The sequence below is a fragment of the Lucilia sericata genome, unplaced genomic scaffold (assembly GCF_015586225.1).
Source record: "Lucilia sericata isolate MDLA Ls3-8-SP2 unplaced genomic scaffold, ASM1558622v1 Contig000771F_arrow, whole genome shotgun sequence".
Lineage (NCBI taxonomy): Eukaryota > Metazoa > Arthropoda > Insecta > Diptera > Calliphoridae > Lucilia > Lucilia sericata.
In genome coordinates, this window is record NW_023994767.1 from 32,353 (window position 1) to 55,460 (window position 23,108).

Sequence of the window (23,108 nt, forward strand, 5' to 3'; positions counted from 1 at the left end):
TATCGAAAATTCCCTATAAAAAGTGAATTTATCGAAAATTCCCTATAAAAAGAGAATTTATCGAAAATTCCCTATATAAACAGAGTTTATCGAAAATTTCCTATAAAAAGAGAATTTATCGAAAATTCCCTATAAAAAGATAATTTATCGAAAATTCCCTATAAAAAGATAATTTATCGAAAATTCCCTATAAAAAGAGAATTTATCGAAAATTCCTATAAAAAGAGAATTTATCGAAAATTCTCTATAAAAAGAGAATTTATCGAAAATTCCCTATAAAAAGAGAATTTATCGAAAATTCCCTATAAAAAGATAATTTATCGAAAATTCCCTATAAAAAGATAATTTATCGAAAATTCCCTATAAAAAGAGAATTTATCGAAAATTCCCTATAAAAAGAGAATTTATCGAAAATTCCTATAAAAAGAGAATTTATCAAAAATTCTCTATAAAAAGAGAATGTATCAGAAACTGTCTACATAAAGAGAATTTATCAAAAATTCTCTATTAAAAGAGAATTTATCAAAAATTCTCTATTAAAAGAGAATTTATCGAAAACTCACTATAAAAAGGGAATTTATTGAAAATTCTTAATAAAAAGAGAATTTATCGAAAATTCTCTATAAATTTATCGAAATTCTCTCTATATATCGAAAATTCTCTATAAAAAGAGAATTTATCGAAAACTCTCTATAAAAAGAGAATTTATCAAAAATTCTCTATATAAAAGAGAATTTATCAAAAATTCTCTGCAAAAATAGGATTTATTGAAATTAATTAATCGAAAATTCTGGAAAGAGGATTTATAGAAAATTTGCCAATAAATCGAAATAAATATTAAATGCAGAGGATATTTTAATTTTTTGTTCATTTAAATAGAGAATTTGGCTCAATTTTTATTATTTTTTTATAAAAAAAACTTCTTTAAAAAACTAATTTGAGGTAAATTTCCTTATAACGTTAAATTTTGTTAAACAACTCTGTTTTTATGTGTCAACAAACAGCAGTTCTCAGATAACCGGCATAATAAGAAGAAAACAACAAAAGAAATAAACAAAAAAACTTGACATTTCGCTACATATTGAAGAAGTGGCAGATAAGTAGAAATTACAACAAAAGCAATAGAAAAAAAACGAATAAGTTCTGGAAAAACTTTTTGTTGGTGGTTGATAGAATTGTATTGAAGAGGGTAGAAAAAAAGAAGATAAAATAAATAAAAAGTTACACGTAAACCTTTATTGGCTGTTGTTTACCAATTTAAAATAATTGAAGATTAAAAGATTTATTAGAATTGTAATAAAAAATGAGGCTTAATTTCCAAAAATGTTTAAAATTTTTTGCAATTTTTGTATTATGTGCTGTGTCTGCCATTTCCGCCGATGACCCATTAAATCCTAAGGAACAAAAAGAAAAATCTACTAAACTGCCGCCATGTAAAGCTTGCTCCACTTTGGTGGCATCTTTTAAATTGGGCCTAGAAAAGACTAGTCGCGGTAAGCATGCTGGCGGTGATGCTGCTTGGGAAGAGGAAAAACTGCGTTCATACAAAACCAGTGAAGTGCGTTTAGTGGAAATTCAAGAGCAATTGTGTCAAGATGTAAGACGTGGTCAGGACCAGTGTCACAATATGGCCAATGATAATGAACATTTGCTCGAAGAATGGTTTACACACAAACAGACGGAAGAGGAAGATTTGCATAAGTGGCTGTGTATTGAACAGTTGAAGGCCTGCTGTCCTAGTGGTCATTATGGTGCCGACTGCAAGCCCTGTACCGATTGTCGTGGCAATGGCAAGTGTAAGGGCGATGGTACTCGCAAAGGTAATGGCAAGTGTAATTGTGATGAAGGTTATGCGGGTGAGGAATGTAATGAATGTTCCAAAGGCTTCTATGAAGCCTTTAGGGATGATAAGAAACTGCTGTGTTCGGAGTGCCATAAAGCTTGCACTAAGGATGATGGTTGTAAGGGAGCGGGACCTAAAGGTAAGGTTATAAGTTAAGAATTTGACGATAATTCTATATAAAAAGAGTATTGATAGAAAGATTTCTATAGGAACAGAAGTTATCGAAAATTTTCTATTAAAAAGCTAAGTTATCGAACACTATATAAGGTGAAAAGTTATCGAAAATTGTTAATATAAACAGAAGTTATCACAAATTTTCTATAAAAAAGGAATTTCTCAAAAATTCTCTATAAAAAGAGAATTTATTGAAAATTTTCTATAAAACGAGAATTTTTCGAAAATTTTTTTATATAATGAGGATTTATCTATAATGTTCTATTAAAAGATAATTTATCGAAAACTCTATCAAAATAGAATTTATCGAAAACTCTCTATAAAAATAGAAAAATCTTTAAAAGAGAAGTTATCAAAGCTCCCTATTAAGAGGGTATTTATTAAGATTTCTCTATAGAAAAAAATTTATCGAATATTCCCTATAAATAGAGAATTTATCCAATATTCCCTATAAAAAGAGATTTTATTGAAAATTCTCTATAAAAAGAGAATTTATTGAAAATTCTCTAAAAAAAGAGAATTTATCGAAAATTTTCTATAAAAAGAGAATTTATCGAAAATTTTCTATAAAAAGAGAATTTATCGAAAATTTTCTATAAAAAGAGAATTTATCGAAAATTTTCTATAAAAAGAGAATTTATCGAAAATTTTCTATAAAAAGAGAATTTATCGAAAATTTTCTATAAAAAGAGAATTTATCGAAAATTTTCTACAAAAAGAGAATTTATCGAAAATTTTCTATAAAAAGAGAATTTATCGAAAATTTTCTATAAAAAGAGAATTTATCGAAAATTTTCTATAAAAAGAGAATTTATCGAAAATTTTCTATAAAAAGAGAATTTATCGAAAATTCTCTATAAAAAGGGAATTTATCGAAAATACTCTATAAAAAAGGAATTTATCGAAAATTCTCTATAAAAAGGGAATTTATCGAAAATTCTCTATAAAAAGGGAATTTATCGAAAATTCTCTATAAAAAGGGAATTTATCGAAAATTCTCTATAAAAAGAGAATTTATCGAAAATTCTCTATACAAGGAGATTATATCGAAAATTTTCTATAGAACGAGAATTTATCGAAAATTCTCTATAGAAACAGATAAAAAAGATTTCTCGAAAATTCTCTAGAAAAAGAAAATTTGTGGAAAATTCTCCAGAAAAAGAGAAATTTCGAAATATCATTTGAGCAAAACTTTTAATAAATTCCATGAAATTTCTTACAGCTTGTGTAAAATGTAATGAAGGTTGGCGTTGGGATGATACAAACGGTTGCTTGGACATCAACGAATGTTTAGCCAAAACACGAGCCTGTCGACCCAATCAATTTTGTGTCAATAATGAGGGATCACACAGTTGCTTAGAGTGTGATCGTTCTTGTGAGGGCTGTGATGGTGATGGTCCTGATATGTGTAAAAAATGTGCTGCCGGTTATAGCCTCAAGGATGGAAAATGTCAAGGTAAGTTTAAAGCAAGCTGGTATTAAATTTAAACTCATGTTTATATTCTTTCTATGTATTTTATATGTGTTTCTTTGTATCAGATGATTCTAATGAAAAACGTGATCAATATGTAAATATCACACGTTTCCTAACATATTTTGGCTTGTGTGTAGCCACTTGTGTTATCTTCCAAAGTTCAACACATATTGCTTATATAGTTGGTGCCGCTGTTGCCATATACATAGCAGCTTCCGAATATTGGCTTAGCTCAACACCAGCTGGTGCCAATAAACCACAAATTGATACTAAACAATTAGAGGAAATGTTAATGAAATCATTGTAATTAAAGCAACGCATAATGATAATGATTTTATGTTTTAGGAAAATGTAAGCAAATTTATAAACAAAATAAAACATAAAAGTATTTATTCTGTGAATAAAAAAAAATAAGAATAAAATATATTAGAAGAAAAGTAGAACAAATGCATAATAAGTGTAAAACTAACCTTAAACAAAAACACAAGTTTGAACAATATTTTAAGTAATTTTTTGTTTCGTTTTTTTATTTATTATTATTTTTAGTTTTAACTCCCGCACAAGAGGATGATAATACTAACATTAAGCAAGAGGAAGAAGAATATACACAAATAGAACCTCCCTATGTTAGAGATGAATTGTGAATTATTTATTTATAAGTAGTAACAAAGCACAAAATTCTTCCCTCCACAAATAAAAGACAAAAATTGCCACTAAGTTAATTTAAGCGCATCAAATGTTAACTATTAAGTTATAAAGCAATTAACAGCGATTTATGAAGAAAGCCAAATATTTATATGTGTAACACAAGGTATTTATTTATTAAGTTCAATTTTTTCTAACAATATTTTTTTTTCCAAATAAATCTTTAAGTTTAACACCAGCTAATTTTTCTTTTTATCTTTCTTTTCATTTTCATTTTCAGTATCTAAATCTTCATCATTTGCACTAACTTTCTCATTAATATCTTGTCTTAACAAATCATTTTGTTCTTTAAATAATTGTAGATTATCTAACGTTTTAAATTGTTCTTCTTTGGTTTGTACAAAACTACCAAATACCTCCTCTTCAATTTCATCACAATCTTGAGAGTTGTCCTTGTGATAAGGCTTTAAAGTTTGATCAAATGATTTTAAAGCTTTTTCAATTTCATCATTAAGAAAACTTTCTACCATCTTTTCGATATTATCTTTGGTGAATTCTTCTTGGACTTCTTTACATTTTTCATTAACTAAAGAAGTTTTGGTTTCTGCACTAGACTGTCTAGTTGATGTTTCCAAAGATACATCAGAATCAACTGGATCTTCTACTATAATTTGACCATCTCTAAGAACATAATCCGGCTGTGACTTATTATAGTCGCCATACAATTCCCTTAAAGTAGTTTTAGTTAAATTGAATTGTTTTCTACCGAAACCTAGCAAATCCTGGTGCGTTTTTTGTGTCTCCTTCTGAGCAGCTTTACGTGCCACTTGCCAGGCCGCATGAGCATATTCTTCTTGTTTGTCGAGAGGCTTTTGTGGCGGTTTAGATAAATCACCACTATTGCATTTCGAAGACCAATTGCTGGAGAAAGACTGACGAGAACGCCGTATAATCTGGCGGCATTTATTAGTTATGCCTCCCACTATTTCGGAGATCAAGGCAATAGCGCCTATGGTATAGCCTATACCCATTAGCAAAAACATGCCTTCAATATCGGCCGTAGTTAATTGTCTTTCCTCTTGTATGGTCTCTCTTAAAGGTGAGGAAGAGCTGGCTTGCAATAATTTACCTTTATTTGATCTTTGCATTGACCATTTTACTTCATTTTCGATTTTACTCATTAGACCAGCCTGTTGGGCCAATAATATAAGTGAATTCAACTTGGTTTTATAAACAGAATCTTTCGGAAATATATAACCAATCTGAAATAAGGCAAAACATTCCTCACTTAAGTGTAAAGCGGAACGACGTGATATATTTCTGCAAAACAACAATAACACAAAAAAAAAATCATGTAAAAAGACTTAAAAAGAAAAATATATTACAACACCTACTCATTTGTAAAATTAGCTTGTACCAAGTATTCCAATTGTGATCTGGATCCTAGAAAAGCATAATTCCAAAAGAAACTTTGCGTTACATTACCAATACCCTCTTCCAGTGTAGCAACGTATTCCATTTTGTTAAACAAACGTAAAGTTGGTTCGTGCGAAGAATTCTGGAACCAGGTTTCCCAACCACCACTTTCTGGGGAATTGGAATATGAAAACAATTAAACAAGTTTAAGGGTAAGTTAAATTTTTTTAAATTTTATATTAGATTAAACTTGGCTTTGGAATTGTTCAACAAATTAGAAAAAGTATAAGAAGTTCTTAGGGTATTCGACTTTTTTAAATTTTGTTGCCCTGTGTTATCTTATTCTATTCATATCAAGTTCCTAAAACATTCCTACAAAACTTACCCAAAGTACCAACACGAAAAAATAGGCCCAATAAATCCATTACAGAATCCACAGTTTCCGGAAATGCTGGTAATGTAACAAACGCTATAATAGAGCCAGTGTAACAAGCCGTTATAATAATAGTAAAAATCCAATAGGATCCAATAAGTAATCTCGTCGAAACCTTTTTCGTATTACTCCAAGAATACTTGCCCGAAAAGGTTAAAGAATTGGTAAACATACCGAATACATACCAAAACATATTCTCAATTTCACCCCAATTACCCATTAAATGTCTCAAAGTTAAACGATCCGTAAAGACAATAGGAAATATAGCACCCAAGTAAATACAAATCAAAGCTACCCAAACGGGCCACTGGAAAGGACCCATAATGGCACGATATCTGGAATAATACCTTAATTAGAAAATAAACTTAAAATACTATTATCATTAATACTTGGGTAAAGCTTTCGAAGCCAATGTTATAAAGGCAGCACAATCTTTTGAATGACCCACCGACATATCTGTGTTACTTAACCTTTCATTTGTTACATAAGCTCCCAGCATGCCTACATCGGCCAAACGTTGCGTCAAGCTAAAGTCCAAATTTTCTGAAGTACTAAAAAATAGATATAAGGTATTACACCGATTATATCTTCAAATTAGTATACTATTTTAAATTTACCTTTTTATACCCAATTTTTGCGGTATATCTATTATGTCTATGGAAAAATTCAATTGTTTGCCAATCATATTTAATAGACGATATTCTATACCATCCCATCTCAATTGTGCACCACCTCCAAAGTCTAAACTTTTTATACGAAACATATAGGGCGGTTGATTACCAGACATTACCTTAAAACGATGACCAGCAAAACCATTAGCAAATTTTCTTGGAAAGAGATCAATGTGCGGTCGTGATAAGGCACCTCTTATCCAGCTTGTAAGTACTACAGGGGAGTTGGATCCCAAACCATCGGCATATAGTTTGTGGGTATATAAAACATAAGGACGTTCCTAAAAAGAAGAAAATCTATTGTTTAGAAAAACTTTCCACTTTCGATCGGAATGGAATTCTGTGATAGACCTGATAACAATATATCATCTGAAATATTCAAAGTGAAATTTTAATTATCTAATTGAGCAAAATTTCATATTCCACCATTTATAGTAGTTTAGGAAAATGTGTATTACATCAGATGCAAAAGAATACCGAGGCCACTAACGGTCGTATTAGGTATCTCTTATCTTGGAAAATTTTAGTGGAAAAACGTTATATAGAGATCTATGAAAGGATTTATTGTTCAAGTTTTCTGGACTTAGTTTTTTAAAATTTTCCAATAAGAATTCCTGAGGGAATAAAGTGTTCCCGTGTTTCACACCATCATACTATCATCGTTCTTATTTATTCTCTCACCTTCTTCTCGTTTGGGTAACTATATACCCTCAAGCTCCCTACCCTTTATAATAAGTACATTCAATTCAAGAGGCCTGCTACTCCTATGTTGCAGAGTTTATCACTGGAAGAGTAATTCGTTATTGTTCTCATATATTTTAATACGGTATTAGATTTAACCTTATCAGCTGATATCGTCTTAATATCTTTCTGTCGGAAAATAACATCTGTTGGAGCCACATTCAATCTAATCCATTTTTCACATTATGTGATAGCAAGATTTTTCGCCTGGAAGCTAGAGTTGTGATTATGAAGACGTTTTCCATTTAGATCCAAATGCCCTTTTTGTTTTACGGGTTAAACCCATTTGCCAATATCTAACAGTTCTCTGGTATGCAAATGTCCTCTCGTCATCCAGAACAAAGACATGTTCTTACTCAGAGAAAACACACTGCGCACAGTGGTATAGGAAAAAAAAAAGAGGGAAATAATTCGGTAACTTCTAAACGGTTAATCCGATTTTAATGAAATTTGGTATGCACAAAGAGGAGGTGTTGTCGAGTTTAGGTTTTGAATTTGAACCTTATAGGCCAACCAGTTTAGGAGATATTCGCATTTGAATATTAAAATTTTAAAATTTTTACCGTCCTTACTTTAGTTTTTTTTGATAATAGCAGGTCCAAATATTTCCGATTTTCGCCATTTTTTTTATTTGCTTAACAACAAGTTTATATACCAAGCAGTGAAAGAATTATGTAAAAATCATGACTGAGTCCAAAGTTATAGGCATTTAAATTTAAAAAATTAAAAAAAGGCGATTTTTTGTCATTTTTTTGGGAAAAAAGTATCTTTTTCTTTTTAAGTTATCTAAAAAGTTTCTAAGAAGATGTATATAGAATTTATACTTTTTGGAAAGCTGACTTTACATAAAATACGATAAATGAAACAAAACCTAAAAATTTTTGATACCGAGGGGACCAGGTCCATCCAAAAAAACCCTATTTTTTATGGAAAATTAAATTTTGAGCAAAAATTCTCAAATCGCATAGTCGATATCAAATTATAGTGACCTGTTTTATATGACCCAATAAGTTCTTAATCATTTTGTAACGGGTTTCGATAACCCCGCCCCTGGTATGGATATAATAGGCAAAAAACCAAAAAATCCCATTTTTGGGATTTTTTAAAACTTTTTTGGGAATTCCGGGATTTCTAATAAGAAAATTCGAAATTTTGATTTAATTTTGGATTTTGAGTAAAAAAATCTACCTAACTGTAAAATTTCATCAAAAAATATTCAAAAATAAAATTTTTATTGCAATTTGAAAAATTTGTATCTTCGCAAAAACTGAATAAAAAACATTTTTTAATTTTTTTTAAAAAAAGTATTCCGCGAATTTTTTAATTTTCAAAAATTATATACAGTTTTGAAAAATAGACAAAATTACCTTTCCATTGATATATAACATGCCTACCTAATGTTTTTTAAGTGACAAATTAATTAGGGAAAACTCAACATCTTTTAGAAAATTTACCTAGCACTATTATTTTCATCCATATATGTAACAAATTTAAGAGGAACTCAAATGAAGAAATAGGATCGTTTTAAAAATTTAACATAGCCGAGGTGTCCTAATTTGATGACCCCCCGCCGGGCCCCTGGTTGGCCTATAAGGTCCAAATTCAAAACCTAAACTCGACAACACCTCCTCTTTGTGCACACCAAATTTCATTAAAATCGGATTAACCGTTTAGAAGTTACCGAATTATTTCCCTCTTTTTTTTTTTCCTATACCACTGTGCTGCGTTATGAACAGAGCCAAGTCTGAACATACCTGTCCAAAAAGGGGAATTTATATGGTATCATCTGGACAAAATACTAAACTTCCATCTCCATTTTCATTCATAAGACACAACAAAAGGAAAACTTTCGACACATCCATACGTTTATATTGGTATAGATAGTTCCATATACCGCTGATTCAGTATCTATCTTATTCTTTAATACCAATACATTCCCAGCTTTAATCCTACAGTCACTCCTCTGTGAGGTATCTGTTGTCGTTTTTGGTAACAGCACCGAACTTTCTCAGAAATATAGATTTTACCGTGTCTTTGATCCAACATTATCTTTCCTAGAGTTTGGCTACTACGTGCCGCTATCCCGTAGTACCAGATTATATGGCTCTCTGGTTCGACCCCGGGTCAAATCATTTCGAAGATACATTTGACGCCACCAGTTTATATTCCCGTCGGTCCTTTTTTCCCCCGGTTGGCAATCACACCAAAATGGGGGAGTTCATCAAGGTAATAACATGCCCCGGGGGAAAACCTCGATATCGTTCGCTTTATATTCCGATCAAAGATAACGTCTAGGTATTAAACCCTATCGCTGGCTGATATAATCCTTTCCAAGAAGTTCTGTCCTTTTTTCCCCCGGTTGGCAATCACACCAAGATGGGGGAGTTCATCAAGGTAATAACATGCCCCGGGGGAAAACCTCGATATCGTTCACTTTAGATTCCGATCAAAGATAACGTCTAGGTATTAAACCCTATCGCTGGCTGATATAATCCTTTCCAAGAAGTTCTGTATAGGCAGAAATTTTCATTTTTCTTGTGAAAAGACAAATTTCCGGATGACATTTAACCCCCATGGTTGATCCCGGCCGAAAGCCGTACTTAACATCCTCAACACTTCTACATATTGTTGGTCCATATCAATGAAGACTTCAAGTGTATGCAGTTTGCAACTAAAGCATTTTTCTATATTCCCTTATTCTGCTTTGTAATCGATTATCCATTCCAAAGTTTTAAGAGGAAAAGAAGTTAGGCTTATAGGACACCAAGACTTTGGTGTCGCGTAACTCGGCTTTGCAGATATACAATCGTTGTATCGCTTTATAAGCGGATGAGTAGAAACTAATTTCCGGAAAGTACCATCCGATTCTATAGCTTTATATGATCATGCTAGTTGTAAAGATAATCCCTCTTATAGCCTCACTTACTTGCATATGGTTCCCCCGTTATACCTGAGAGTCAATCGGGAGTTTAATAGGTTCACATATCTTTTAGTCTCCTGCCTGTGTTAGCTACCACTGATTCTGGTTTTACATGGGTTTTGGATAGGAAGTTTTTTATACTCAACCCGTTATTTTCAGGAGTCTTATTTGACTTTTCGAATGACTTTTTTCTTATACTCACAAAATTTATTGTTATATTTATTCCTATATATTGAGGTATCTTATGGATCTGGTAAATGTAAAAAACTAGTCTGATTTAAAATACGATCAAATTTATACTCCTTTTTCTGATCTCTTAACTCCTCTATCCAACATACTAAGACTGCGCCAAGAAAACTTGTTCTAAATGCCCAGATGTGAATAATTTTAGGTTCTAGATTCCTTGGATTTTTTAACAAAATGGTAGATTAATGGAAGTAGATACACGTGATCACTGATCACAAAATAAGCGCTTTTTCAAACTACTCTTCTTTCAATTTGAGGACATTTTAACGAAGTTACTATTTAAATTTTCATCCAAAAAATTTAATTTTAATAATCACCTTTTTCTTAAAATTATATTATATGTATAAGCGAGTCCACAAAATAAGTTTTTTTCTCCCCTTAACTAACCTTATTCGCATCGGCCGTCAAGGATTCACCGATCACCAATAGATTTACAATATTCGATGATAAATCGGAAGCTAAAAAATCTTTCAACTTCCATTGCGTAGATTTTGATATCACAACAACTTTACTCTCTATCTGTGGTCCAATAATACTACGCGTCATCAAGGGATCCGATAAAAATAGTATATAACTTTTACAATTATTATCCAGAGAATTTTTTAAATTTTGATTTTTTGCCTTATAATTAACATTAATTTCACCATGAGAATAACTAATGGGAAAAGACTTAAAGAGTTTTTCCAAAAGTAAACTATCAGAGTCCTCAACATATTTGTCGTAGTATATAATCGGTGGACATTTGTACAAATATTCCTGGGCTATTTTAAAAATCAACTTAACCAATGAATTGGCTTGATCTCTTTTTAAATTTAAATTGAATTTTGCAGCTAATAATTCCGAACGTGGTTTAGGTTTTCCCTTTAGAATAGGTTCAATACGACGTCGTTTTCTATTCGATGTTTTAAGACTTTCACATGATGCATAAAGTTCGCGATTTAATTGAAAACGTTGTAGAACATTTTCACTTAAACACTTGTTAGTAGTTTTAAAATTTTCAAAAGTTAACACTAGATCAAATAAAATTAAACTTAATAGTAAAAATATTAAATTTGTTGTCCTCATTTTTTAAGCGTAAAATTTCCAATTTATCCTTTAAGGTGTTAACTTGACAATTGTTTTGTACCGTTTGAAATTTTGATTTAATCATCACTTATATTTATGAGTTTAACGTTGAACTGCATATTAAAAATAAAAATTATTATTTACGATATGATTTGTGCTTTAGACTTACTTTCCTTAGCCCAAAATAATAAAGGAAACACGCTATAGGTCAGCAACTCTATGAAAATTAAATTCTATTTCATTTTAATGCCTTTTCAATAATTTCCTAATATATTTTGTTGTGGTTTTGTATTAAGGCTTTAGATTTACTATAGTGAGTTGTTCATAATAGATTAATACTCTTAGATTGCACCTGTTTTTCAGTTTGTGGGAAGTTAACGTTTGTCTACGATTTAACGAGTAGTTTTTCAAAAGCAACAAACTAATTTTGTTGAAAGAATTGTTTGCAAAATATTACAAATTATTTGAGCTTTAACCTCTTTACAATATATTTTCATTATATGTATTCTGTTGCTATTGCTTTTAAGATTGATTTCTGTGTTTTTGAAATGTTTTGTGGAAATTTTGTTTAAAACTCATTGTTGCAGTTAAATTCTGTAAAGGTCATTTATGGTCTTAACGATGATTTGCTCTATATTTGCTTAACATTAAAGTAATTTTCGTGATTAGGTTTTATATGCGGAATATGTAGTCATTGCTTTTGGAAAAGTGTATTTTATTTATATTTTAGTATTAAAAATTACCAAAATCGGTCAACTAAAGTTAATGAAAAAATTTTCTTTAAGGTCGACTTGACACCTATTTAAAGATCGATCCTTCTTAGGTATAGTTATTAACCTTATTATGAAACTTATCTCTGAAGAATTTTATCACAATACCGATTTTTTTATAATATAGTATTAGAACAATTTTCGGAATGCCAATTATGGATCGCTCTTTAGAGAACTATGAGGATGTATCTACATCAAATCCGAAGAAATAAACATAGGCCATTATCGGGAATGTTGTGCCCTCTTTTTCATGGAAAATATATGTTTGTAAAAACTAGGGATGTAACAAATGCTCGCTTTCGCACATGCGAAATTAAAGTGATCACAGATTTTTTTCTTTTTGTCCTATCTCCTCTAGTTTAGCCAGATAATGGACTTTTATGTTTTCACTCAAAAATTCGGTTTTTGGTGGAAAATTAAAGTGATCACAGATTTTCTTTCTTTTTGTACTAGCGCCTCTGGTTTAGCCAAAAATTGGACTTTTATGTTTTCACTCAAAAATTCAGTTTTTGGTGAAATTAATGTCTCTAGTTTAGCCAGAAATTGGACTTTTATGTTTTCACTCAAAAATTCGGTTTTTGGTGGAAAATTAAAGTGATCACAGATTTTCTTTCCTTTTGTCCTAGCGCCTCTAGTTTAGGCAGAAAATGGACTTTTATGTTTTCACTGAAAAAAATCAATTTTTGTTGGGAAATTAAAGTGATAGATTTTCTTTTTTTTGCCCTAGCGCCTCTAGTTTAGCCAGAAAATGGACTTTTATGATTTCACTCAAAAATTCAGTTTTTGGCGAGAAATTAAAGTGATCACAGATTTTCTTTTTTTTTTGTCCTAGCGCCTCTAGTTTAGCCAGAAGTTTTGAATTTTATGTTCTCACTCTAAAAACCGATTTTTGTTGGGAAATTAAAGTGATCACAGATTTTCTTTCTTTTTGCCCTAGCGCCTCTGGTTTAGCCAGAAATTGGACTTTTATGTTTTCACTAAAAAATCGATTTTTGTTGGGAAATTAAAGTGAAATTAAAGAGAAATTAGCGCCTCTGGTTTAGTCAGAAAATGGACTTTTATCTTCTCACTCAAAACAATCGATTTTTGTTTGGAAATTAAAGTGATCACAGATTTTCTTTATTTTCGCCTCTAGTTTAACCAGAAAATGGACTTTTATGTTTTCACTCAAAAATTCGGTTTTTGGTGGAAAATTAAAGTGATCACAGATTTTCTTTCTTTTTGCCCTAGCGCCTCTGGTTTAGCCAGAAATTGGACTAAACCAGAGGTCCCCATAGGATCTTTGTGGTTCTACCCACACTTTCATCATTCCTAAGGCTTTATGGGTTTCTCTCACTCATATTTTAATGTCTGCCCTTGTTGCGTCAAATGGTTTTTCTCGAGCTACTTTTGCTTTAAAGTTATTACATTTGCTCTTTCGTTGCCGACTATTCCCGAGTGGCCTGCTACCTAAATGATGTAAACCTTATCTCTGGTAGAGTATTGGGTTAGGTTTTTTTACAATCCAATAAGGTCTTAGATTTAACTTTATAATCTGATATCGCCATAATTGCCTTCTGGCTGTCGGTAAAAATTTTAAGCTTTGTGGGCACATTTTATTGTTTGGTCTTCTGCCTGAAAGCTAGAGTATAAGAATTGTTTGGGTTCAATGTCTCACCATTTCTAACTATTTATAATTTTTAATGTATAACCGACTGTCTTGGTCGAGTCTCGCGGGGGTCATGTTACCTGGGTGAAATCACCATCTTGGTTTTATTGCAATATCCCGGGTAAAAGTGGTGCTACCAATTTATCGGGTGCGTCTGTTGGGGTTTGGCACTCCTCTTTTCTGATCCGACCTGCACTTCACCGCCTTTTGGGGCAGAGTTCTTCAGAAAAGTGCTTGTACATGGGTCGGCACAGCCATTTGCAAAAATTGTCAACTAAGTGTTGTTCATCGAAGTCACTCGGGGGGCGCGTGGTACTCAACTCTATCTGGTGGATGAAAAGATCACCGTGAATTAAGCCCGTCAAAGCAGGTGTTCACGTTAAGCACATAGACATTCTTGTCTCGGTCGAGCCCTCTTTAACGACTTGGTTAGAGGCTCCTCGGTCCTTCTACATAAGTAATTTGAATGTTTGCGCGTAAGAAGTTTTACGGCATCGTCTAAGACTTCATTTTCTAAGGTTTTAATTAGAAAAGACCTTATAAGCTTATGGGTCTATAAGACTTTGGTCGTGCAACATGGCTTTCCAGGCTTGGAAATAAATACTTACTAAGGCTATGTATTGTTTACTTATATACCTATGAATATAAAATTCGCCTTAGCCGTATATAACATTCTAACCAGTTTTATTCAGAACAGTTCTTAAATCACTGTTGCATTAATTACTCATATTTATGTTTACAAAAACAATTAATCAATTATTTTAAGTTTGTGGTCATAAAAAAAAATTGACATTGAATACAAAATTTCAAATGATTTGAGGTGATGGTGTTAAACTTTGAACTAAATCGATTAACATTTATTTTAAGAATGTTACTTGTTAATTGATGAATTGTTTTAAGCCTTGACCAATCTTTTACTAGCTAAATATAATTGATTGCATTTTTTGAGATATTTTTTTATGTTTAAAAAATTTTAGCAAAACTTGTCATAAAGTACTTTTAAAAACATAAAATTGCAATAGTTTAACCTAAATATTTTCACTAATTTAACAATGAAAATTGTTGTACTTTTTTTTTAAATATTAAACAAAAACGTTAGTGTTATTGTTTAAAAAATGTTATGCATCATTTGCGGTTGCGCTTTTATATTGAATATCACCCCCATTTTAACGATTTTTTGGCGGCAACGTAGTCAACTTCATTTTTTCTTTGACACAAAATAGTATAATATTGACTTTAGTCTTTGTAACAATATTTATTAGTTGACCTCAAGCGACATTGTCTATGAGTTGTATTATGCTGATTCATATGAATTTTGTAAGTACCCTATTCTCGGTAAATTAAGAATTTATTAAATTTCCTTAAAAAGTACGATTTAAAAACGTAATAGCGGAATCTTTTAAATACTATAAAAAGAATACTTTTAGGTGTTAGTTTTATAATTGGTTCTAGAACACATGAGTTTAATTTGTGCTCATTGGGATCAATGAGTTTTGCATGAACTTGTCACTTTCAGAACTAGTTCTTAAGTATAAACTTATTTAAACAATTCGGGAACTAGTTCTCTAATTAATGCTAAATATATTTATAGTCGTTCCACATTTTAACTTTTTCAAGAAACAAAACACTCTATTGTACTATATTTTACGAGTAGTTGGCGTCATTAGTTGCACACTTTTTTGTTTGTCACTTATGATCAGTTTCTTTTCAATATAGATTTTACTGACATTCTCTAAAGTCACTTATTAAGTAAAATTTTCTTATATTTAACTATACACTCATAGAGATATTGCAACACTGGTTGATTTTTTTCTAACCTACATTTTATGTATAATAGCAAGTAGTTTTTTTGTGCTGAATTTTACTTGACAATTTTTAAAGTTCATTGTTGTTTTAAGATTTCAAAGTAACAAAAAATATCTGTATGTTTTTTCATATACACTTTTTTGATTTTCCATAAAATTACACATAAATTGTCATTAAACAAGTTACACCAATAATGTTATTCACATGCAAAGTGATACTTTTTTATTTGAGATTTTGAATTACAAAAAAAAAAAAAAAAAATGCTATTGATTATTTGAGCACAAAAAGTTATTGATCACGACTTAAGAAAAAAAGAATTCCTTCATGTATTTAACCCTAATAAGATATGTGTATGTATATAAAAATGAAGTTGTCGGTTGCAATGTTTTTCTGGTTATTTCCAAAGATTTCATAGAATTTAAATGTGTATTGGAAATTCAGAAATATGTATTTACATCTGTATATATTAATAGATTAATCCCAATTTTCACAATATCTAGTTATTTTTTAACTTTAATGTATATAAACACTTCTCATACAAAAATTGTCGGTAAAAGATACATAAAAGAAGTAAGATAAAGATTTTTGAAAGTGAAATCCCTGATTCGGTATTTAAATTTAAACTAGAGAATTGAGAAAAGTCTGGACTGTAGACTCGATGATAGCCTGCACCTGACCATAGTCTGAACTATAGACTCGATTATAGTTTGGAGTATAGACTCGACTATAGTATGGACTTCAGACTTGATTGTAGACTGATTATAGACCTATAGACTCTACTGTAGTCTCTGAAGTATAGGCTGGACTATTGACTCGACTATAGGATTGGCTATAGTCTGGACTATAGGATTGGCTATAGTCTGGACTATAGGCTTGGCTATAGCCTGGACTATAGACTTGGCTATAGTCTGGACTATAGACTCAACTATAGACTGGACTATAGACTCAACTATAGACTGGACTATAGACTCACTATATTCTGGACTATAGACTCAACTATAGTCTGGGCAATAGATTCAACTACAGTCTGGACTATAGTCTTAACTATAGTCTGGACTATAGACTCAACTATATTCTGGACTATAGACTCAACTATAGTCTGGACTATTGACTCAACTATAGTCTGTACTCTGGTCTGTAGTCTGGTCTATATTCTATACTCGACTACAGTCTAAACTATAGACTCAACTATAGGTCAGACAATAGACCCAACTATATTCTGGACTATAGACTCGACAATAGTCTGGACTATAGACTTGCTATAGACTCGACAATATTCTGGACTGTAGACTCGTCTATAGACTCGACAATAGTCTGGACTATAGACTCAACTATAGTCTGGACTATAGACTCAACTATAGACTCAACTATAGACTCAACTATAGTCTGGACTATAGACTCAACTATAGTCAGGACTATAGACTCAACTATAGTCTAGACTATAGACTCAACTATAGTCTAGACTATAGACTCAACTATAGTCTAGACTATAGACTCAACTATAGTCTAGACTATAGACTCAACTATAGACTCAACTATAGTCTGGACTATAGACTCGACCATTGTCTGGACTATAGACTCAACTATAGTCTGGACTATAGACTCAACTATAGAGACAACTATAGTCTGGACTATAGACTCAACTATAGACTCTACTATAGTCTGGACTATAGACTCAACTATAGACTCAACTATAGTCTGGACTATAGACTCAACTATAGTCTGGACTATAGACTCAACTATAGTCTGGACTATAGACTCAACTATAGTCAGGACTATAGACTCAACTATAGACTCAACTATAGTGCAGACTATAGTGCAGACTAAAGACTCGACTACAGTGCAGACTATAGACTCGACTATAGTCCAGACTATAGACTCGACTATAGTACAGACTATAGACTCGACTATAGTCCAGATTATAGACTCGACTATAGACTCAACTATAATCAGGACTATAGACTCAACTATAGTCTAGACTATAGACTCAACTATAGACTCAACTATAGTCTGGACTATAGGCTCGACCATAGTCTGGACTATAGACTCAACTATAGTCTGGACTATAGACTCAACTATAGACTCAACTATAGTCTGGAATATAGACTCAACTATAGTCAGGACTATAGACTCAACTATAGTCTAGACTATAGACTCAACTATAGTTTGGACTATAGACTCGACTATAGTCTGGACTATAGACTCGACTATAGTCTGGACTATAGACTCGACTATAGTGCAGACTATAGACTCGACTATAGTCCAGACTATAGACTCGACTATAGTCCAGACTATAGACTTGACTATAGTCCAGACTATAGACTTGACTATAGTCCAGACTATAGACTCGACTATAGTCAGGACTATAGACTCGACTATAGTCAGGACTATAGACTCGACTATAGTCTGGACTATAGTCTCGACTATAGTCTGGACTATAGACTCGACTATAGTCTGGCCTATAGCCGGGACTATAGGCTGGACTATAGTCTCGACTATAGTCTGGACTATAGACTCGACTATAGTCTGGCCTATAGCCGGGACTATAGGCTCGGCTTTAGTTTGGACTGTAGATTTGACTATAGTCAGGACTATAGACTCGACTATAGTCTGGACTATAGACAGATAATAAATTCGAAATCGTTATACTAAAATCCTTGATCATTCAGCTTTTGCTCCCATACAAAGACTCCTTCAGAAAATGTCTTAAACATCCATAATACATTGATACACACTAGTATAACGGTAAAGTTCGGCATATATAACTTTTATACACAAATCTCTAAACAAAATTCGATAAGGTCCTTATTTAACCTTAGCCCTCATGTAAAGCCTCTTTCAGGAAGTTAGTTGTTCATTAAATAAGTCAGAATTAAAGTCGACTATACTTTCATAATTGTCTATATAAGAATAAGATGGTCTTCCCTAATAATTATTTGTTATACCAGTTGGAAGTCCTGAACGTTTTTTTTCCTAATATTGTTTTAAATTATGTAAAGCTTTCCTTTGATATAAATTCCCTTAAGTTATAATTTTCTTACCTTAATTATATTTCCCCTTTAAATAAAACCTTTAAGATATTTGTATTTTTAAAGTTTTTTTTTTTTTTATTTTCTTGGTAAATCAAGTGTATTTTCTAATTTAATATTTAAATTCATTTTGATGTTTATGGTTTTTTCATTAAGCACAAAATAATAAAATTATAAAATATTCACTCGTTTCATATTGAAATTTTATAATGAAACTATTTATATATATTTTACCAATTTGAAACTAACTTATTATATTAATATTTATTTTGGATTTTATTTTAATATTCAATTAAATAGCGATTTTCTATACGAATTAATGATAATACTTTCGTTTATGTCAACTTATATTTTAGCAATAGATTTTAGGTTTTTTTGTTTTTCAAATAAATTACAGCTTTAAAATAGTTTCTTTGATATGATGGGTAATTTTAAAAAAGAGCAACACCAATTAATTGATAGGAATATGATGGTGATTGACTTAAACAAGTTTTAATTATGTCAATGCGAAAAATATGTATATATGTATATATTGAAGAATAGTTTAGTTATAAGCGGATATCTTATGTTTATAATTGCTTAATACTATATTAATATTCTAAGATCTAGTTAATTTTTTACTAGGATATAACATTCTATACATTACATAGACACAGTTGTATTTAACACAAAATCATAAAGTTCTTTTAATGATTTATTGTTAAATTTAACTGCCAATATGTGTTTTTTAAATTTAAATTAAAATAAAAAACAAATAGTTAAAATTTATTTTCTTTAAATTTTTATAAACTGTTAATAGTTTTAAAAGGAAATTATAAAAAATGGTAAAAAGTTCCCCATTTAAAAGATACCGTTAAAGTAATGCAAAGCGAAAAGTCAATTGTATTTACTGGATGGACGAATATGTCAAAATATTACAAACAATCTAAAATATCAACTTCTATCTCTAGTTCGTGCGACAGCCAAATTGAATCAAACTACAGCCAAATCGAAACAAACCTGATGTCTGGGTTTGACTATAAAAGTCCATTAAGTTCCACTTTAATGTGTTGTTTGAGCATTTGAAATTTGGTTTCGAACTGATCACCAAAAACTGACATCTATAATAATATTTTAAATATTCGTAAATAACTAATAAAATTTTTCAAATTATAAAATTATATTGTTTCAAGTCTGAAAGCAAACAAATAACAACATGTTCACTATTAGGACTAGGGCAAATTCTGACATTCGATATCTATCGAAACTTCAATAGAATTTTTAGAAATTTTGTTCGTTTTCGAATGCCAGAATTTGGGCCCTCATTCGTGACTAGTTTTAAATTTGAAAGAAATATTATGTTCTACTCTTTTTTGCTCTTAAACATTGATTTAGGTCTATTAAGTTGAGTTTCGAAGATTAACAAATTAGAGTTTGAAACCAAATTGATCTCAATTTCATTTTTAAGATCACGACCCAAAAGTTTGGTCGGACAGTCCCGAACTACCAATTTAACTTAGCACTTAGGGTTATCCCTAGCCACCGACAGTACAGGTGACTAGCTATTTTTATATGTGCTTGTCCTATGAGGAAGTCAATCGTCACCCCATAGATTACGAAGAGACAGACAAAAAGCTTAAGTCTGTTTTTTAAGTGTTCGCTCTCTAGCTTACAAAGGAGACACTAAAGTGACGATTATCTACACTCTCGTTTACAAAGAGTACATCCTTGACGAAAGACGGATTAGATCCAACCAGGTGGTTAGACGTTAGTGGAAATCTCTGTAATTTTCGGATGCACTGACTCTTTGTCGAAGACGATATTTTTATTGATCTTAATTGAGTTCAAAGGTTTTTTACAAAGTTTTCCCAAGGAACGACACCTGTACGTATACGTGTTAATGATTTAGTGATATTAGAAATATTAAGTATACGTGTAATTTAGAGAATCAATTAATATATGTTTATTAGAGTGATTCAAGCTTATATGAAGGAAAACAAATTTGTCTGACAGGCCGTCCCCCGCTCTAGAATTGTTCTATGGGATGTAAAACAATGTCATACAAAAATTTAGGCTGATTGGATAACGTTAACAGGTGCCGCAACGGCTCTGAAGGTTTCAAGTGTATTTACAAGGGGAAAATATCGTTTTTTTTTTCAGTTTTTGCTCAAATTTGGCCGTTTAGTAATAAATTTTGAACTTTATTATAAAGGAATCGTGTGCACAGAGTAAGCATTTCGGAAAGATATAAAACACAAAAATTGCTTGAAAACTTTAAAAGTTATTGCAAATTCCCCAGGCCATTAACGTGTCTCACAGCACATGGGATATATTACAAAAAATCATTTTGTTACTTAAAATATATCTATAATTACTCTAATATTAGTTTTTGCCCTTATAAGATAACGCTAACTCGTTCTCAGCTATAGTCAAAAAAGTTTGATTTTTTCAACGGCCGTTTAAATCTCCAATTTCAGTTTTTTTTTAAACTTTGTTAAACAAATTTCACAATTTTTAGGAGATCTCATGGGGATTTATTTTCAATAGGTAAGGCTATTAAACGGTAAAAATATTAGATCAATATTTCTTACAGTTTAGCTGTACCTGCGATTTGAACTCGGCGGATTTCGGAAAAATCGCATTTTTTTGTAATATTTTAGTTGCACATTTTACATAAAGTATTTTCAGAGTATTATAGTCCAGATAATATAAAATATATATATGAAGTTTTATTAAAATCGGACATTCTTAACCCATAAACTGTGGAGTTCAAAGGTCAAATTTTGCAATATTTGGGATTTTTTAGTGTACCATATCGAAATAATATTTATTTGTCGGCCATATTTACCAAAAATGACAGGAATTTATCGTATATAGTCCGATATTTAAAATAGAGTGAATAAAAGGTAGATTAACCCTTTAAGGCACTTGGGAATAATTGAACAGAAATTAATTTAACAATAATTAGAGGAATAACAGAAATAAAAAATCGAATTTTTGAAAATTTGTTTTGAGATTTTGATCATGACGAAAATTCCGAACGATTTGCAAGATATGAGCCTGAGAAAATTATCACTATTTTTGCAAAAATTACATCAAGGCCCTAAATCTTTGGAGGCCCATAAAAAAGTGTTTGACTTTGGACAAAAGTGGGATACACGGGCCTTTTCGTTTTGCACCGTGTTTTGAAATTGATAAACATTTTGTAATCAAGATACATATGAAAATCGTTTTTCAAATTATTGTTGCCGCGATCGGGTTCAGAAGGATCTACTGTTTGCAAAAAATATGATAGGTCCTTAAAAAAAGGACAAACCTATATTAAATTTAGCTTTGATATTTGTAATTATGGAAAATATTCTCATATGAGAGGTTTCTAGCACCCCTTCTAATGAAAGTTTTCCCCCAAATGTCCACATAGATGTCAAAGTTGTTCGTGCAAAATTGAATTATTCTAGCTTCAATAGTTTCTCAGATTTACGAATTTTTGTATTTAATTCTTATGGGAAGTGCCACGCCCTCTATTGCTAGCCCGCCAAAGTAATTACTCAAATGTCCACATATATGTCAAAGTTGTTCGTGAAAAATTTTAAAATTCTAGCTTTATTAGTTTCCCAGGTTAACGAATTTTTGTATTTAATACATATGGGAGGTGCCACGCCCTCTATTGCTAGTCCACCAAATTAATTACCCAAATGTCCACATGGATGTCAAAGTTGTTGGTGCAAAATTTAAAGATCCTAACTAAAATAGTTTACCAGATAAATAAATTTTATATTTTACCACACCTACTATTGCTAGTACGCCAATGGGCAAATTCATTGCAATGTTATTATTACCATTTTTGTATTTAATTCATATGGGAGGTGCCACGCCTTCTATTGATAGTCATGTCAATTTATTACCCAAATGTTGGATGTCAAAGTTGTTCATGCAAAATTTTAAGATTCTAGCTTCAATAGCTACCCAAATAAACAAATTTCATATTTTACCACGCCTCCTAATGCTAGTTAGGCCCATTTAGTCCCAAAATGTTCACTTCGATGTTGTTGCAAAACTTGAAGACTCTAGCTTCAATAGTTTCCTAAATAAATAACATTTTTGTATTTAATTCATATGGGAAGTGTCACACCCCCTGTTGCTAGTCCGCCTATTTTCTGGCCTAAATATTCATGTTGTTAAATTTTCTCAGAATTAATTGATATGGGAAGTGCCACGCCCTTTATTGCTAGTCTGCCAAATTAATTT

General features: G+C 31.3%; 2 protein-coding genes across 3 annotated transcripts; one reads left to right on the top strand and one right to left on the bottom strand.

Annotated features, from left to right (window-relative positions):
• Window positions 1–1,106: 1,106 nt before the first annotated feature.
• On the top strand, window positions 1,107–4,379 carry LOC119607993 (cysteine-rich with EGF-like domain protein 2). 2 transcript variants are annotated; one of them, XM_037962182.1, is made up of 4 exons: window positions 1,110–1,982; window positions 3,240–3,473; window positions 3,557–3,842; window positions 4,038–4,379. In XM_037962182.1, the coding sequence occupies exons 1-3, from the start codon at window positions 1,304–1,306 to the stop codon at window positions 3,796–3,798; spliced, it is 1,155 nt and encodes a 384-aa protein (XP_037818110.1). In that variant the 5' UTR covers window positions 1,110–1,303; the 3' UTR covers window positions 3,799–3,842; window positions 4,038–4,379. The 2 variants fall into 2 exon arrangements, with proteins under 2 accessions (XP_037818111.1, XP_037818110.1); XM_037962183.1 differs by lacking the exon at window positions 3,557–3,842 and having other exon boundaries at window positions 1,107–1,982.
• LOC119607994 (ionotropic receptor 21a) lies at window positions 4,373–22,682 on the bottom strand. The gene is made up of 7 exons (XM_037962184.1): window positions 22,653–22,682; window positions 10,951–11,538; window positions 6,603–6,937; window positions 6,375–6,536; window positions 5,938–6,320; window positions 5,531–5,723; window positions 4,373–5,456 (listed from the first exon to the last, which is right to left on the bottom strand). The coding sequence occupies exons 1-7, from the start codon at window positions 22,680–22,682 to the stop codon at window positions 4,376–4,378; spliced, it is 2,772 nt and encodes a 923-aa protein (XP_037818112.1). The 3' UTR covers window positions 4,373–4,375.
• Between the last annotated feature and the right edge of the window lie 426 nt (window positions 22,683–23,108).